General features: G+C 42.8%; 2 protein-coding genes across 3 annotated transcripts in view; both read right to left on the bottom strand.

Moving 5' to 3' along the window:
- Positions 1–7: 7 nt before the first annotated feature.
- tube1 (tubulin, epsilon 1) lies at positions 8–7,624 on the bottom strand. 2 transcript variants are annotated; one of them, XM_068576687.1, is made up of 12 exons: positions 7,452–7,624; positions 7,223–7,296; positions 6,714–6,766; positions 6,567–6,624; positions 6,244–6,359; positions 5,755–5,876; positions 5,205–5,392; positions 4,949–5,121; positions 3,753–3,893; positions 1,677–1,788; positions 879–1,053; positions 8–569 (listed from the first exon to the last, which is right to left on the bottom strand). In XM_068576687.1, exons 1-12 carry the CDS (start codon positions 7,474–7,476, stop codon positions 514–516), a joined length of 1,293 nt encoding a protein of 430 aa, XP_068432788.1. In that variant the 5' UTR covers positions 7,477–7,624; the 3' UTR covers positions 8–513. The 2 variants fall into 2 exon arrangements, with proteins under 2 accessions (XP_068432788.1, XP_068432786.1); XM_068576685.1 differs by having other exon boundaries at positions 10–569; positions 1,648–1,788.
- Positions 7,625–8,233: 609 nt separating this feature from the next.
- The window catches only part of lama4 (laminin, alpha 4), a 28,608-nt gene continuing 18,661 nt past the window's right edge, over positions 8,234–18,180 (bottom strand). The window contains exons 22-40 of the mRNA XM_068577214.1: positions 17,312–17,457; positions 16,687–16,849; positions 16,457–16,590; positions 15,754–15,925; positions 15,482–15,613; positions 15,238–15,380; positions 14,205–14,334; positions 13,897–14,034; positions 13,528–13,661; positions 13,067–13,231; positions 12,291–12,444; positions 12,017–12,210; positions 11,717–11,906; positions 11,444–11,599; positions 10,872–11,031; positions 10,250–10,377; positions 10,041–10,134; positions 9,610–9,729; positions 8,234–9,513 (exon numbers count right to left, since the gene is read on the bottom strand). Coding sequence (XP_068433315.1) covers positions 9,368–9,513; positions 9,610–9,729; positions 10,041–10,134; positions 10,250–10,377; positions 10,872–11,031; positions 11,444–11,599; positions 11,717–11,906; positions 12,017–12,210; positions 12,291–12,444; positions 13,067–13,231; positions 13,528–13,661; positions 13,897–14,034; positions 14,205–14,334; positions 15,238–15,380; positions 15,482–15,613; positions 15,754–15,925; positions 16,457–16,590; positions 16,687–16,849; positions 17,312–17,457 — 2,799 coding nt within the window. The 3' untranslated portion in view covers positions 8,234–9,367. The remainder of the gene's footprint in view (positions 9,514–9,609; positions 9,730–10,040; positions 10,135–10,249; positions 10,378–10,871; positions 11,032–11,443; positions 11,600–11,716; positions 11,907–12,016; positions 12,211–12,290; positions 12,445–13,066; positions 13,232–13,527; positions 13,662–13,896; positions 14,035–14,204; positions 14,335–15,237; positions 15,381–15,481; positions 15,614–15,753; positions 15,926–16,456; positions 16,591–16,686; positions 16,850–17,311; positions 17,458–18,180) is intronic.

Here is an 18,180-nt window from a genome sequence, read left to right as displayed (position 1 = left end):
AAAACCTCTTTTCATAAGGACGAGTGGCTGGGCTCATTGAATAAAGAAAGATTTATAGTTATGATAAAAGTTTTTATGAACCTTATCTTCAGGACATGTATGTGCAATAACAACAAGGACTATGGCCAGTGTGTGTTGCTGTAACAGCAGATGCAGACAAGTTAACAGAACCTCATGATAACATGGACAGGGAGCCAAGAAATGGCAAATTAGGTCACACTACAGATTTAATTATTGTTGTTCTTGCTCCCCCCTTTCGACAGAGAACATTTTAATCAGGTCATGGTTCAGACAATATTGTTACATAACTTATAAAGGTATATACAAAAGATTTGGTTGTGTGAAGTCCTTATTAAAAAACATAATCACTGCCGTAGAAGGAGATAAAAGATCTACAACAGAGCGGACCTTCATGTGGCGATGCCCAGTCTGGGTGCGTCGGGCACGAGTCTCCCCTTGGTGGCATCAAGTTGGTGGTACTCCTCAATCAGCGAGCTGAGAGAGCCCACGGCCTCAGAGAAGGAGCTCTGCTCCATCCCTTCGACGTGCAGGTAGTGGTGTAGATGAGCCTTGAAAAGACACAGAGGGCGTGCTGGTAAGTTATAAAGTCAGAGAAAGCTATTTCGATCAGACTTTGATTCCTCTCACTCTTCATTAATGTATGAATCAAAAACAAATGTCCACAAGCTACGGTATCATCAATCTGCTTAAATTTTCCAACTAATTGTCCAAAAAAAACAAAAAAGGTATTCTACGATAAGTAATGGAGGAAAAAAACAACTGGTGATCCACACATTTAACAAGACATACCGAGAAAATACTTGATCAATGATATATTCCTTAGCTGAATGTATTGGTCAAAAGTAATAGTTTTGCACCTTCTTCCTGTAGAGCTTTGTGAAACGTTCCCTCAGCTCCATGAACCTGAGCTTCACACAGGTGTTGTTTGCCAGGGCAAGCAGGGAGTGGGAGTGGCCCACAGGAGGTACCGAGCACAGGCCCGTCTTCCAGCCCTCCTGGTTCCAGGAGACAAAGGGCAGCGAGGGCTTCAGTCTAGAGCGGGGATGAGAATGACGTGTCAAACGCAAGGAGTGCTGCAGGAAATGGAGAGGGTGAGAGTGTTCATGTCGCACCTCAGCACATTCTACATTTCAGTGATGGAAAATCATCCAGATGTCAGTGATGGCGTATTAGGGCCATTAAAGGGAATGAAAATAAAATAAGTCACAGAGCCACAGGAAGGGGTTAATATTCTAAGACTAAACTCAACTTCACAAGAAAAATTACTTGGAAATTTTCTGGGATATAAGTAGTAATTTTCTAAGAAACTCACAATTGTATGAGAAAAATGTATGAATATAAAGTCATAATGTTGCGAGATAAACACCCTGAAATTCTTTAACAAAAATTAAAAAGTCACAAATTTACAATAAATCTTGAAAAATTGCACTGAAGTTTTCTATTTTTCCCGATTAAGTAAATAATAAGTAGCCAATAAAATGTTAAAACACGGCGGCGGTAAAAGCATCCCGTTTGTATTTGTTCTATGAAATATAGATGCTGCAATATGTGATATGCCATAATGTTTGCCCTTCAAGAGTCTCCTCCCTATTTAAACCTATTCTAACACAGAAATGTGACTTTGACCTCTCGATGTTCCTGCGGAGGTCAGACACCTGCACGTTGCCCCTGACCATGAGGGCGCAGGCCAGGTAGAGGCAGCGCTTCGGGTCTGCTCGGATCAGCTGGTGGTCTTTACTGAAGGCGTCGCTGAACATCTGATCCAGTCTAGAGGGCACAGGTAGAGGAGAGAGAAATAAAAATTAAAAAAATATGACAAACATTGTGTGGTTTTCTTGTTCAGCACAGTAGCCTCCGCCCATTGCATGGCTGCAATGTAGGCTGAATAAGTAAGTGGATGCTTCCTAACTCACAGCTCTTCTCGGTTTAACCTGTACGCAGATTTTTCAAATTCACATTGTTCAAACATAGCAGCTAGCATTGGTTGTGTGCTTTAGAACAGCAGTCCCCAACCACCGGGCCGCGGCCCGGTACCGGTCCGTGGGTATGATTTGTTTTGAAAAATGACCGGATACATCCATCTGTCTGTAGGCAACCTCAAACATAACCTGTATAACTTGTATATACAAGTCTGTATAAGCTAAAATATATACCTCCTAAAACAAAACTTCAACTGTGCCGATGTTCTGGATTAAAATCAAGGCAGAATATCTTGAGATCGCCAAAAAATGCAGTGAAAAAACCTGCCTCCATTTTCAACACCCTGTCTTTGTGAAGCAGGGTTTGAGTTAAGCAGTAGACTGGACACAAACAACACACGGTGGGTGTTATTGTCTCCCGTCAGCCCGAGACAGGACAGTCGTGTTGCAGAGAAACAAGCACAGGGCTCCCATTAATTCGGCGGAATGGTAAGTTGTGTTTTTATACACTCTATAATGGTCGTTTATGCTGATCGTATCACTTTATTACATCATATTTATTGGCGACGCCGTGAAGCCCGATCCATGAAGATATTGTCTTACACAAAACCGGTCCATGGTGCAAAAAAGGTTGGGGACCGCTGCTTTAGAACATGTTGTGTATAACAAAAGCTCCACCGTGAAGTGGACAAAAACTTGCATAGCAGTTAATGGCACCAAAACGCAGGTAAGACTTTCAAACTGCTCTGAAATAAAACATGAATTGAGTACACAACATTTTTTTCCCATTCCTTTCAAGGAGAGGCGGGTGGTTTCTGTTAGAGGGCCGCACCCCAAGGTAAAGGTGGGGAACATCGTAACACTAGTCTCCATTTACAGGTTGTAGCGGGTAAAAGGCGGAGGGGGTAGACTTAAGTTAGCCCCGCGGGGCCAATCCGGCAATATTTGAGAGAGGAGAATGTTTGTATCGTTATTTGTCCAGACAAGTTCTGCTGAGCATGCAAGATATTTTTTAAGCAACACCCTACCCTGCTCTGCTCTGCATTCATACCCACATTCCACTTCTGGGGATTCGCTTAGTACCACCTCCACTATTTTAGACTCATGAGCAGATGAGGTCTGCTCACACAAGGCCACTTTCATAACGGTTGTTGTTGGGGGAGCAGGTCAGAGGGTTGGAGGGTGGTGGATCAAATGGGTTCTTTTTCCTGTCAGATGCCCGTAAGTACTAAACTTGAAGTTGCCAACATCTCACTTGAGACAATGAAAGGCAACTATGGTGTTTGAAAACTGTATGCCTCTTGTGTAAAAGGATGGAACGAATGAGATGAAAAAAAAACAACAGATGGGAAAAACAAAAGAAAACTAGTCCATGGGTTATTTTTTATCATCTCTGGGGCTTAGAAATGGTTGTGCAAATGTAAATGTTTTCAACTTATATCTGCATAATACATATCTAAATTTATATGCAAAAATGAGTTTTAGCACCCAACTGGATCTGGGAGCTACTTGTCCATGTTTACTAATAATCTTAGACTGTCGTAGACCAAAGGAATAACATGTATACAAGTGGGTGTAGTTCCCTTTTAAGTCCTCACACTACATTACCAGCATTGTTTCATCACATTTCAAATGGCATTTTACACACTCACAGTCCGTGTGAGGGGTGGAGGGGTTGAATCCCTTCTCATTTATCACAACAGTCAACACATATAGAATGGGGGTGATGGAGTTTATGCAAGCTTAATACCCGGGATTTTAAAAAAAAACTGTGATGTAAAAAATATCTGCAGTGATAGCCAGAGAGCCAACCTTCTGGTGGGGACGCTGACATCGGCCAGCGTGTAGAGAGGGGTTAGGCTGGGCACCAGGTAGTGCAGACGAGGGAAGGGGACCAGGTTCATGGCAATCTCGTTAAGGTCCATGTTGAGGGAGCCGTCAAAACGAGCTGAGCTGGAACAAAAGTGACGCATGAGCAGCATTTATTTCTAAAATGGCACAGAAAGACGAATCAGGTGATTTAGCAGGAAAAGGCGTTTTGTCTCACAATGTAATTAATTAGTCAGAGTAGATCTCTCTCTAAATAAAAAAAGTCATGTTGCTGTAGTGTAGGCTCTGAATTCTGTCATGGGAAAAAAACATTTTTATATTGCAGCATTGCTGCTCCCCCTGTGCTGGCCTCCTCCTAATGTAACAGTCCAAAGCTCCCACAGATGGTTTTGTGTTTCTGTTCTCAGCACTTAAATACCACCAGTAATAGACTTCTCTGACACGCCTGGCAAACAACAAGAGAGAGTCGTCGTCGCCCCCCCCCCCCCCCCCCCTCTCTCTCTCTCTCTCTCTCCCTCTCCCCCCCCCCCCCCCCCCCTCTCCCTTGAGCACTGCTGCTCATGGTGAGTGTGTGGTATTTGGAAATCAACTGAGTGAAGGTAATAAAATGTGGAGTACAGCACGCAATGTGTTATTAATAAATTACTCAGATTGCTTCTTTCTCACTAAAATCCACAGGTAGGTGCCAGATTGAAAAAAAGAAATACATACAGAACAAAGACAGATGCTTCCATACGGGACATGAGGGTCCAGTGAGTGGTTCAATGTGCTAAAAAAAAGAATCATATGTTCTGGCTTTTTACAGTCTCCAACTCTGAGCCCGAGGTTTACTGTTGCTTAAAAATATTCCACTATGTGCTCTGTTTAAGGGGGCCCTTTCAGCTTTTATTCTGCTTTTAAGTTTAAAAAAAGAAAAGAAAATTGGCTTAAGGGTTTTAGGCTGATCATATGCAGAGTCAACCAGTTCTTGTTTAATAAACCAGGTAAGTGTGAAGATACATTTGCCTGGAACTTTTAAATGATACAATTAGGACACTGTGAGCACTCACTGATATATTAGGGAGTATTATATGTTTTATTATATTTACAGTAGCATCATTTTGAACATTTCTAACAAAAGGTTAATCTATAATGCAACTCCAGTGCCAAAACCGTGGGAGCAGACAGAAGTACTATACCTGGTAATATTGAGCAGCAGGTTAGCCACAATATTATTCATGGCATCGAAGGGCTTCTCTGTCCCGCTGAGCCCGCCCTGCCCGGAGATGACGGCGCTGTCCCTCCTGATCGCCGACCCTTGCTTCCCACCGTGAGACATCTGTTTGATCCTGCTCACAATGTCAACCAGCGACTGGAGGAGGAGAAACAAATCGTCAGTTTTTGATTTTGTACATGCTGCAGCGATTCGTGCAGGAGGAGGACAGTGAAACACACTTGGTTTTCGACAGGCAGGACACAGTCGCTGTGCTCCGTGAGCTCCCTCATGGCCAGGACGCTGTTGTAGGGGGAGGTGACGACGTCATCTTCCGCAGACGGATAGATGGAGGAGACGATGCGGCACACCTCAGGGAACTCCTCCTCAAGCAGGCCGAGCACCCTGGTCCCCAGGCCGGAGCCCGTACCTCAAATTCAGAATCGTCGCATTAACGTTCTGCTGGAACCAGACTTCCTCAGTTTCACGTAAACCAGAAACCTGGTGTCTGGTAATAATGGGGAATTCTGTACAAGCCAGATTTCCCCAGCCCAAGAAAACACATTTTCTTGGGCCTGTATACAGACACAAAGGTTTTTATAAAACAGAAGATGTGTCAGTCCAAATTCTTTGGCATAGACACACAAAATACCTGAATAATAAAATCTGTCTTTTATCATCTATAGCTGAGATTTAATGCGCAACGAGATGAAAAAGCATCCACTCATTCCGATCTGGAAGCATCGATGCTCCCACGCATGTGTGGATGCGGTCAAAGTGTCCTCGCCTCACCTCCTCCCATAGAGTGAATGAGAAAGAAGCACTGCAGACAGTCACAGTGTTCTGCTGCTTTTCTCAGCTTGTCCACTATCTGCTCCCTGTAGGCCGAGCCATACGTCATGTGTCCCACTGCCCTGGAGAGAAAGAAGCAGCATCTGAATGAAAGTGCAAAAGTTGTAAAAACAACGTTTTGGTTTTATGAAGGAAGAATAGGCTGCAGGTTTTTGAATGTGCCGTAAAAAACTACACCCACTTGTTGAGACTACTAAGCTTTTCAGGAATTTGATATGTAGTAGCTGTATAAGACGACAGGTATAAATTATTTCAATTAATAATTAGAACTTTAGAAGTTCTTACATTAACTTAATGTTTGAACACCACACCATTACAACTCTCTGTGTTTTAAACGATTGTGAAACAGGTAAACTTATGGTTTGAAACAGTTGCTGCCGACCACGTGAGCCCCGTGGGCAGAAGCCCCATTGATAGCCTGTCTCTCACCAGTTGTTGCCTGAACCTGACACGTCTGTGAGGAGCTGAGTGCTGTCAAACACTTCTCTCAATGGGCCCTGCAGGATCTCGTTGACCACACCCTCCTCCATGTCCACCAGCACCGCCTGTGGATTCAAATATGCGCATATGAGGCCAGCACATAGATTATGTTGCCTTGACACCATGGCATTATTCCACAACTCCTCTTTGAACCAGTTTTTCAAACCTAAAATGCAGAAGCCAATCCTGACCGTGGCCCCCGACTAAAATAAGGTGTTACCCTTGGGAAAAATGTTCTCACGCTGTTTTTCTAGTAATGAGCAAAAACTCACCCTGGCCTTCAGATGCTGGATTCTCCCACCAACAACACAGGCTCCCCCATCACTTTCCCTGGAAAAATAAAACCAATTCTGAGCACTGTTGGGAGGTTAATGTCTTAACCCGTGTAGCCATTACTCAGTGAAAGAAGGCATGATTACCTTGAGTCTACGTTTCGGAAAAAGCTACCGAGTGCCTCATCATACAATCCGTTCTAAATATGGGGAAAAAATGTGATGTTAGGGATGTCCTTACAAGTCGTGGTCAGCGACCAACATGTCAGTTTGATGAGGTTAGGATTCCCTCAAAGGTTAATTCGGGTATTATTACATGCGAGTTGTATTTTCCATCTGACTTTGTTACAGCAAGGACATTGTGTTCTCAGTTCTCAACAATTATTTTGGTGAGAATAGTAGCCCTGCTTGTCCTGTGCATCTCCTTACAGGTACTTCATTAGATGGACAATGTTGTGTAATAAATCCTGATACAATTTCGAGTGTTACGATTAATAAATGGTTATTGTAAATTAGGATTCGAGTACTGTGTATAACACTGTATATTATATATTATTAGTATAAGTTATGTCAGCCAGATCTAATGCCAGTTTGTTGTGCTTGACTTAACTTATTTAAAGAGAGCACAGTACCTTTGCCGTGCGCGCGTTACTTACTTTATTGACATAGGCGTGTTCTCGTAAAGCAAGATCCCAGAACCTGCAGCCGACCTGGTTGCCACACTGGCCCACTGAAGAACACGGATTACAACAACGTTTGGTAAGCGCAGCCCTGGGAAACTGCTAGCAGCGGGGCTACCATAGCTAACGCTATACAGTAGATGACAGTTAGCGGTTAGCTCGTAGCCTGGGTGCTAAAGTCCACAACGTCTGTGTTGGTACTCACCCTGGACAACAACGGACTGTGTCATGGCAGCAGCAACAACACGCAGAGCCCTTTCTAACGCGGGGCTCAGGCATACTTCATGTCAGCATTTGGCCATAACTGTCCATGAAGACGACATTTTATTGGAGAAGTCTTTAGAAAGTTTCGTGTCTCGCGCCTCCACTTGTGTTTGGTCGAGGGTTGATGACGTTTTACCATGGAAACGGCGTATTTGGCGACGCAAAGCTTAAGCTGCGGTTTGCATTCATAGTCATCCATTGGCTCATGCCAGGATTCCACCTCGGCCGGCACGCGCCGGCCCTCACTTTCATCCCGCCACGGTAAATAGATCATTTAAAATGACTTCTCATCTCGTGAGGAAGATGTTCAAATTAGTGAATAAAAAGTATACAATAAATACACAATATTGCTTAGAGTCACGTGATATGTTGCAGCAAAGTGCTGTCCCATTCACCAGTTCAAGCCCTCACAGACTCAACCATTTAGCAGGTGATAGCAGTAAATGCCTGAAGGTTCAGGATTTGAGGCCATTGGGTTTGGGCTGCAGGGGGGTCAACCACAAGAAGTAAGTATGCTTCTAATAACCTCATTGTGTAGTTTACAGTTGCACCGGAAATCCAAATTAATCGGCTGCAAATTGTGAATGAAATGAGAATAATTTCATGGGTTATTTTTTAATAAAACAAGTCACAATGTAGAAGAAAATCAATACCACCACTCTGAAAAGGAAAAAGAACCGTGGGAAGCAAAACACAAAGCTGTTATTATTTCCAAGACAGGATTTTATTATAGCTCTTTAAGGGTTCCGTTTCTAAATTCAAACGCAATGGCCAGCAGACCATCACCATCCTAACCTTTTGCAATGGTAGCTTTCTTTATAGAATGAGGTTTTCTTTTTCAAATGTTAAAGTTCATCTTGCACCTTGAAATACTTCCCATCTTTGTTATATAAATGTGACCAAAAAGAGAAATAGCTCTAATTGACAACTTGTCTCTTCTTAATTTGCGTTCATCCGTTTTACTCCGTACATTTAAAGTTTCACTACATTTTGCATGCATTGTAATATACACACCTATCATAATCCTATAATAGGGATACCATGTGCTGCCACAAGGAGACAGTCATGTATAACTAATAACTCACACCCTTTTTTTCATGTTTAGGTGTAAACCAGATGATTTGACTCTGGAAGGCTCAATGTCTGAATTTCCTTTCGAAGAATTGTGAGTATTTCCGCTGACGAGAGATTGAGAAATGGGTGGCCTTATTTTCTGCCTCTGTTAGTTGTAAAACAGGAGGAAACACCACTGCATTGAGCAATTAGCTTAATGCTACATGAAGTTCTGATGCCGAGACGATTAAATGAGTGACCCCTGTACATGAACAGAACTACATAACCATTATTCTGAACCAACAAAAAGGCCATAACAACTACATAAATCGTTCTGTTTTAGCAATCACACTTTCAATCAAAACCCTTAAATGGATGTGAAATATGTTTTATTCGTCAGAAATAAAACTGTACAAAAAGAAAGATGAGCTTGTACAAAAAAGTGTCATTGTGAGTATAAGGTGGGATGGCAGAACATAAAATGGATTAACATCTTTAATATTATGTAAAAAGTCTAAATCATGGATACGCTGTCAGCTCCTCAGGATGGTTGTGAGCCTGACATTTTTGTCTTGTAAATCTTTTGTGGTTATTTTCACATCTTGGACAGTTTGGTTGTATTCTTGGCATGAACACAGAAATAAAAACATACAAAAATAAATGGAAAAAAAAATAATTAAATGAGAGAAACAAGCACATAGAGTGACAAGACATCTCTTCATGGTTATGTTGGACAGAAAAAACGTCTTGTCACGTATTTGGTCAGTGCTATATTAGGGATGGACGGACGGGAGGAAGGAAGGGCTACGCTGCAGGACAGGTTCCCACGCTGACCGCCCCACTGACCAGAACGGCTTTGTTGAAGCTCACTCGGCTGTTGTTGATAGTCAGGTTCCTCACACAGCCCACATAGGGCTTCCTGGTGGCGATGCTCTCTGGGAGGAAAAGATCTGATAAGGGGGGAGAGTGCGTCACAGGATTAGAGAGATGGCATGATATAGATGAGTATGACAGGAGGAAAATCAGAAATCTGTTCCTGGGCTCACCTGGAGCTCCGCCAACAAACACTGGCTTTCTGGTGTCTGTGGAACCAGAGTCCAGAGGACCCACAACATGAATGACCTCAGAGTCCACATCCAGCTGGACGACGTTGGCGTCCCGGATCACTAAGGTGGATGGAATGCATTGGATGAGCCAAAATAAATCCAAACAAGCTGCTGAGAATGGCTGTTTTTATATTGAAACCAAAGCACAGCCTGAGTCTTTATCATTTTTAATAGTATTAGTAATAGTATAGTATTCAGATACATTACTCAAGAAAAGTAGCAAAACCACACTGTAAAAATCTTCAGTTCCAAGTTACATTTTTATATTGAAAAGTTTATTTCAGAAGATGTTATGAACTGTTTTAATAAAAATATACAACGCAAATAATAACACGTTTTTGATACTGTAGTTTGAATGAATAATGTCTCACCTGTGATCCTGTGCCAGTTCCCGGCACACAGACCCTGTTTTGGTGACACCTTTGTGAAGAACTCATGAGACCCATCGTTCACGAGAACCACCACCTGGAAACACACGGCAACACTGTGTTCACACTTTTGAGCGGAAGCTGCATGTTTGATCAACACCATCCGACCCCAATGCGGATGTTTTTTTCTCCCCCCTGTGCCAATGACTTACTGCCCCTTGATGAATGTACATAGTGAAGTAGCCCTCCGCCGTGCGCACATTCAGGAGCACCCCTGATGCCATGCGGGGGCGCACCTCCATCACCAGCTCAAACATGAGCCCCAGGTCGAATGTTTCATCTGAAGGAGAGAAGCAGAGCGAGCGGGATGAAGTGAGTTGTGGGTACAACATCCGCTCTGGGCATCACCTCTTTGACACATTAATCAGCTATGTTTCTCTGCGGCGTTCGCACGTGTGAAACTTCTCCGCTCGTTCAACAGCTGCAGCTCGGTTCCCAAGTTCCGTAGGGCCTCCCTCCCTCTGATCTCCTCTCTCCGCAGAGAGACAATTTCACCACAGTTGTACCGAGGGTATCATGCCTCCCCCCCCCCCTCCACCCTCCAACCAAACTCTCTCTGTGCACACAGGGATGGTGAGAGACCAGAGGAGGCCTGTGAGTTTTTTACAAAAGGGAATCTAATGATCCGTGTAATGTAACAGATGTTCAATTTGGCAAACAGTTGCCCAATGTGACATATGGGAAGATTTCTCAGAATCATCACTGCAATCTTTGCATTCAATCAAAGCGAAGGATTCATTTGCCTCCCATTAACAAACTACTAGAAATGTATACCCAGCACGACATATCCTCCTTCCTCTGAGAAGTATGTTCCCGCCTCGGAGAGTCCCTCGAAGCACGGGGTGACGCCAAAATTCTCTGCCACGCTTGACAGCCACTGCCCGTCAAGCTGAAGGTTCTTTAGGCAGCCGGTGAAGCTGTACGCAGAGTTCTTCTGAAGGGACACGTCAAAAGGTTAAATAAACATTGCTGGGTCATTCTTGTGTGGACTGATTTGGAAGTAAAATAATAATTTAAACACCTCTTACAAAGAAAAAGTTGAATTCATAATCAATAAAACACATCATTGCTCAATTTAAGTCAGAATTTTTGTAAAGTCAAAATTGACTTTATTCTAAAAATGCAACAAAAAAAAAATCCTCATTTCTTTCCCTTTACACATGTACAGTTTTTTTTGCAAAGGTTGCCAAAACATCTGTCAATACTGCTCATAAATTACAGAGTTTTGTAAGAGGATACACTTTTATTCAGCGCTACAGACCGTGGTAGAATATTTGTGTGTTTCAAATGACCCCATGCTGTCTATGTTTTAATTTTTAAATCTTCACATCAACTTGAATCCATACCTGAATATTCTTTTGGGCTCTCTCTGGAGGAACTCCCCCGACATAGAGGGGACTGCTGACATGCCAGGAGACGTTGCCTCCCTGAGCTCTGTCTTCCAGCATCGTGAGCCCATCAATTATTAACCGCCCCATATTCCCATCACGGATAAAAACAACCTTCAGCAGAAGAAGGGAAAGAAATAGTCAACGTAGAAATTGTTGACGCATAACTGAACGTGCATCCACTCGTGCATCCACCCAGTATTGATAGATGGAATAAGTTTGTGAACTTACATTGTGCCACGCACCGTCGTTGAACTTCTCCTCGCTCCTGATTTTGACTCTTTGGTCGGCCACGTTGAAGGTGTATACAAGCTTCCCGTGGGCCAGGAAGAGAGCCATGAAGTTGTCCTCTTGGACATCCGATACATAAAAGATGAGGCCAAAGGACGAGTGGGTCTTCAGGGACAAGGAGAAGTGGGACCTGGAAAGTGGTCGGCGCAATAAGTCATGCGCGCAGGCAAAAAACCACAACACACTTTTAAAGACATTTGGCCTTGATGTTTCTTGTAAGGAGTTCTTCGCTTGACGTACCTCTCGGAGAGGGAGTCTGGGAGGTCTGTGTAGTGCTGCCTGCTGTTGGCGACGCCGCCGTAGTGGAAGGCTTGGCGGGTCGCTCTGGGACTTGAGGAGAGGTAGCATGGCTCGACCTTTAGTTCTGATGGCTCCTGGTCATCACTCTTCAGTTCCATTAGGCCCAGAGGGAGGTTGGACTCCTCCCTGCTAACCTACGGGAGTATTTATTGAATGTCAGGATGATGCAGATCATTGTAATTAAATTACAATTTTGCAGGACTCTTCGTTTTACCTTTTGTGATTGGCCCGGTTTGGATCTAGAAGAGTGTTCCCTGTGCCTTGACAGTAAAGCAGCAGGGGGGCGCTGGACTGGACAGTCCTGAAGGGACGTCTGGACCTTCTCTGCGTATCGCTGGAAGTCCTCCGGCTCAATGTCCCGGTCCTGTCTACAGAAATACAGGAGGAAGAGTGTGAAACATGTATGAAAGCTCTCAACTTAACTCTACTTAACTACTCAGCTTACAGCCTAATTTGTGAGCGTCTTTCTCTCATAGAGGCAGAGAGGGAAAAGGCCCGACACAGCAACAATCTTAGAATAAACAATAAAAGGTACCGAGCACCAGCTGTGATTGTTCCACCCAGAACCCTCTTTGAAGGTTCTATCCAGAATAGTTTCACCTTATAGGGGTGCTAACAAGTACCCAGGGGTACAGTCCAAATTACAGTGGATTGGGAGGATCTTTTATCAACCATGCTATTAACAATCCTGAAACAATTACTTCTAAAAGGGGTTGTTTGGATAAAAAGATTCTTAATGGAACTTTTAGGTTTACAATGAACCCTTGATGCTCTTTTTCACAAAGTAAGTTTGTTCAGAAGCAAATGGTTCTGGGTAGAACCTCAACCCTGCAGAAGGAACTCTTTTAGTCAAATCCTTGATTAGTAAGATCTCAGCGCTGCAGTGTGGAGAGACATGAAGGTGGTGATGTATGGAATGGTAATATGGAGGATAAATCTGTTGCATCCCCTCTTACTTCAGGCTGTAGTGACTGTTCAGTGGGGACCTACCTGTCGATGTAGGCGTAGCTGATGCAACCTGTAAAGTTCTTTAAGCTGCTGTTCGGCGACCCTCCGTAGTAGAAGGTCTTCACAGCAGGACCTGATGAGGATCTTGAGGCAGATGACGGACGTTTCTTTTCTTGTTTGTCTTTGTCGTCCACTAATAGCGAATACCTAAGGTTAACAGTTCACCAGTCAGTTAATCGTGACACTTATTGCTATATTGTTATAGAACGGGCCAAATAAACCAAATAGAAACATATTATAACCAAAAAAAAGTCCTCTCAAACAGAATTTCTAACATGGAGCCACTAAGAAGAGTTTACACTCTCGATGTGTCTAAATTGATGTTAAACGTCATACCGTTGAGAGGAATCATGATGTAGCTACGGCTAAATTCAAAAGCCAACACATTTTGGACAAAAGCTAGCTGTCGGCGGGACACTGCATCTGCAAAGTTAAATACTTACTTCTGATTGTTTACTGAGGCCACTAAGAAGTGTGTTCTTCCATCATTGTATTGTTTCTTGTGCGATTTAACTCGAGTACCTCTGGCGTTCAGCACCACAGCTCCATTCTCCAGAGAGATACTGAACTCATCAGACTGAAGTGGGAGAAAATTGTAATAGCTATTACATAGCAGCACTATCACAAAGTATTACAAAAAAATCCCAGGTAAAATTCTTCGTTGGTCTTTTTATGACAAAATCATACTTCTGCTTATTTTAGTTTGAACCCCAAATCCTTTCAAATTGCACAAAAGGTTTTCCCACCAGACCCAACCACGACTTTTACATATTTTACCCCCAAGTGTATAAAAAACTAAGATTTGTGCATACCCCTTCACTCAGATAGAACAGGAGTCCACCAGGCTGCACCGTTCTAAAGTTGAGTCCTCCCTCAAACTTGTCGAAGGGTGAAATCTTTGCTGTGGACCCCAGGTAGCTCTCTCCGGTGAAATAGGCTTTTCGGGACATCTGTCACAAGAGAAACACATTGCACTCTGCGTTCAGTTTACAGTTCAGAAACACCTCAATGCGAACAGTGTTTGCCAATGATAGCTGTAGAATATTTTATTCAATTGAGACTGAAAGTTTGTGTGCCGATGTGTGTGTTACTGATTGTTTCACGACTCTCGAGCGCTTACAAAGGACTCCTCAGGGCAGCCGCTGCTGATCCCAATGGTGCCTGGCTCCTCCAGCAGATTAAAGTCCTTTTTCTGGAACTGGAAACCTTTAACGCAGCCTTTCAGGCCTACGACAGCAAACAGCTCAGGCCTGTGGTGATGCACATATCGTCACAATCTTATTGTCTATTTCTAAGTTGCACTAGTAAAGTTATTTATATATATATATATATATATATATATATATATATATATATATATATATATATATATATATATATATATATATATATAAAGTCCAATTATGATCCTATACTGGCAAATTGCATAGTGGATACTCATATTCAGTCACCTAGCTTCCCCAAAGGTAGGTAAAATTACAACAAGGAGATCTCTTTACAAACAAGAAATGTCAGGTTGAAACTTTCTTTTTCAAGTTGTAATGATACTTTTTTGGACACTTAGAGGCAGAAGTTCACAAGAAACACAAATAAACACACACCTGATGATATGTGAAATTGCTATATCTGACATGTTAGCAAATAGTAGCCTATTTACATCCAGCAGACACTGCCTGCTGACCACTTGTCGACTGTTAACTCTTGACTCCTGAGAAAAATATTTGCTTTTTAGTTGTTAGTGGGCGTAGTTACTGTGACGTCAACCATTGGTTGGTGGACCCTGGTTACCCCGGGTGGAGCTGGAGAGGAGCAAGAACCGGCAGGGCAAGGTACTATTAGCGGCTAACGCGAGCTAGCTCAGCAAGGTGCATCCACAATTCATGTTAAATGTGATACCATGCTAATTTGGGTTATAAAACAGGCAAAACAAAATGTGCGTACCAGAAAAACAACGATGTGACCTGTCACTCAAAGTGCCTATGCCCATTATCATACATAACTTGTAGGCTTGATACAATTTAAACAGTGAGTTGTATAAAAATATACTGTTCTGTGTCTGCTGGATGTGTAAATTGATCTTCACAAAAGAAACAAAATGTAATTGCAGTTCCTGCGGAGTGCTAAATGTTTGGTTGTAAGTATATTTGACTCACCTGGATTTGAGAATGCTCGAAGGAGCCCCTCCGATGTAAATATCGGAGAATGGCAGCGTGGTTTTGGGATTTTCTAATGATTTAACGTGGCTCTTGTCTACCAGGAGGATGACCTTCTTCGACTGATGGTAGATCACTGACACCTGTGCAAATGGCCCAGCACGACAGTTAAAAACCACCCATAACTTATTCAGAAGTTTGAGTTGAAATTGTCTAACGGGGTAAATGAGAAGAGGAGTTATACCTCATGGTATCGCGCATCATTTATTTGCAGCTTTGGTGAGTTATTCTCCATAATTTGTGGCCCTTTGCTGAAGCCAAAGTTGTACATTAGGCGCAGGAAGCCATTCTTTAACTCTAAAAGGAAGAAATTATCCTGAAAGGAAGACGTTAAGATACATTAGAATTTGCCTGTGCCATTTCAGTTACATTAAACAATGAAAGCTAACAATGTTTCGCTAACACATGTTATTTGTCAGTGTTCTAAGGCTCAGGCTGCAGAGCCTTTCAACTTACCCCATTGACCATGAGGAGAAGGACACCATTGTTTGCGACAGTTCGCACAGCGATATCAAATCTTGTGACAACACCAAATTTGCCCCTCCTCTCAATATTATTGATGAGTGCGTAGCCCGTTCCATCAAACAGGTAGCTGGCAATGCGACTCTGTGAAAATGCCAACTTGTACCTGAGAGCAGAAGGAGGAATGGTATTTCAAAACAATCTGTGTGATGCATTCAGAATGCTGAATGTGTCAACATCTCGTTCAGATATTTTATTTGTAATTCAACATGGAGAAAAGTATCAAGTAAGAGGGTTACCAAATTGGAAAACAATTGGTAACTCCTATGGGGCCCCAGAAATTGGCAGGTTTAATGAATGCCAATTGGTTTTGTTTATTTGATGGATAGCAAATTGGTAAGAATTTGCACCTCTAAAGTAAAGTTATAAACCAGAGGTGGGCAAACCTTTTGGCTCATGGGCCACAATGAGTTTGTGAATGTTACGTGCGCCTGAAGGGGGGCGTGGCTTACCTCTGTAAAAACAATTGTCGTCAAACGCACTATTTAAATCATACAGGCAACAAACCAGAATCAATGTTCCTTAATGCTTATTTATTGCTTTAAATAGGCTGTTGTGTGTGCGCTCTCTTGCAGCAGAAGGCGTTACAGTGGTCTTTACAAGCCGTGCGGTACTTTACATCGCAAGTGTACTGTACCTGGGGCACGGCATCGATGAAACAGCATCCATTTTCTGAGTCTCTTTAAAATTGTATAGACTGATTACATCGTTGTTCAGCGAACCCAACTCGATGCAGCCCACAAAAGGAGCTAGACTCAGAGGAGGTGGAAGCTGGTTCATTAAAAAAAATGAAATACATGTCATCATTTAAGAAAAAAATATAACTGATCAATGATTGTACGAAGGAACACTTGAAATAGACATTACCCTGACATCTGCTGGGACGCCACCAACAAAGAACACTAGGTCCTTGGGGTCGATGTCAAACAGCGAGTCGGTGCCTGGAGCTTCGCCTTTCTGGATGAACTTCTGCTCGTCGGTGAAGCTCTGGCTGGGGATGGTCAAGAAGACTTTTCCATGTCTGCCCAGCCTGCAAGCAAAGTGCACAAAGAAGCATGAATACTTAGTAATTTTAACATCCATAACCTGCTAACATATTGTCTTTTCACAGACTGTAGTGGGTTTAGTTTTAAAGCTAGAGGTAAAAATCCTTGTATCTTATACTACAAGAGAACCTCAGGCATTCATTGGTAGCAACAATGAGTGACACTAGCTTTTCAGGAAAGAGGCAAAGTCACACTCCTAGGATAACTTGGTCTAAAAGGTTGATGAAAAAGGGTTCTATCAGTATCAGAACAGCAGTTTCCAGAACAGAAGCTCAACATGCAATTGCAGCAATATTTTGTTGATTGCATTAACAAATACAAATTACAGATTCCTTCCAATCATAATTGATTGTCTATATTTGTTCCTGTGAGAACTTTTATTAAATCACATGTATGTTTAAGGGATTCATGTTTAAAGCCCAGACACTTTTATTATCGGATAATACCTCTCCACTTTGATGTAGTTGAAGACTGCGGGCCACTGGCTGACAGGCTTTGAGCCCAATGAGATCTCAACATCTTCCCCCCCGAGGTTGTACACGTAAACCAGGTTGTCATTCTTGATAGCCAGTCCCATGTAGTCTTTCCTACCCTGTGAGCAAAACAAGCAGAAAGACCTCAGGGTATTAAACGCTATTAAACCTTGGAATACAATAGTTTGAAAAACAGAAACATCCTTCATTTGAGACCTATCAAGCTCGCGGTAAAGGCATTATTCCACACTGAAAAGCTGGAGACAAACACCACTGCATAGATTACAGTGGCATCGAAATCACCAGGGTGAAGTGTGGTAAAAAAAGAACAGAAAGGCCTCACATTGGGTAGCTGCACTGTTACTGTGCCCCGGTGGGTGGCGACTAATGGTATTTATGTAAATGAACTCCAACTTTGAAGGCACACACATGCACTATTGTGACGGGCGTCTCTTGAAGACCTTTTGAAGGGGCAACTGTGTGCCTTCAAAGCCTGTCATTCCTGCCTCCATGATCACAACAAACTATTCATGTCCACAAGCAGCTCTCTGCCTTTCATCTTTGCCCTGGGCCTCTGGGTGCAAGTTTGTGAAGTTTTAGCAGCAGATCTGGGCCACGTACCCACCCTTGAACCACCTAACTAGGTAACTTGCTAACTATTCAACACACACAGTATAATGCGGAAGAGTGGCCTGGTTGTTAACTTTTTTTTTACCACTAGGAATAAGGGTTACAAATGGCTCCTGCTGTAGGACTGAGGTTTTACCCAGAACCATTTCATCTTTTTGAAGAAAGAGTTTTTCAAGGGTTTCTTTGAAAGACGTAAGGTTCCATTGAGGGTT

The sequence above is a fragment of the Clinocottus analis genome, unplaced genomic scaffold, assembly GCF_023055335.1.
Source record: "Clinocottus analis isolate CAN_PGR_092001 unplaced genomic scaffold, fCliAna1.0.p SCAF_15, whole genome shotgun sequence".
In the NCBI taxonomy this organism is placed as follows: domain Eukaryota; kingdom Metazoa; phylum Chordata; class Actinopteri; order Perciformes; family Cottidae; genus Clinocottus; species Clinocottus analis.
The sequence above is the reverse complement of the archived record's forward strand: the minus strand, read 5'-3'. Positions and strand labels throughout refer to the sequence as shown.

What these genes read in the sequence shown, in the direction of transcription:
- tube1 (XM_068576685.1), bottom strand. Translation starts at nt 7,476, where the DNA reads ATGACACAGTCCGTTGTTGTCCAGG. An exon ending in TTCCGAAACGTAGACTCAAG is followed by an intron (nt 6,625 to 6,713) that starts GTAATCATGCCT and finishes TTATTTTTCCAG; the next exon opens with GGAAAGTGATGGGGGAGCCT. An exon ending in TCAGGTTCAGGCAACAACTG is followed by an intron (nt 5,877 to 6,243) that starts GTGAGAGACAGG and finishes CTTTCTCTCCAG; the next exon opens with GGCAGTGGGACACATGACGT.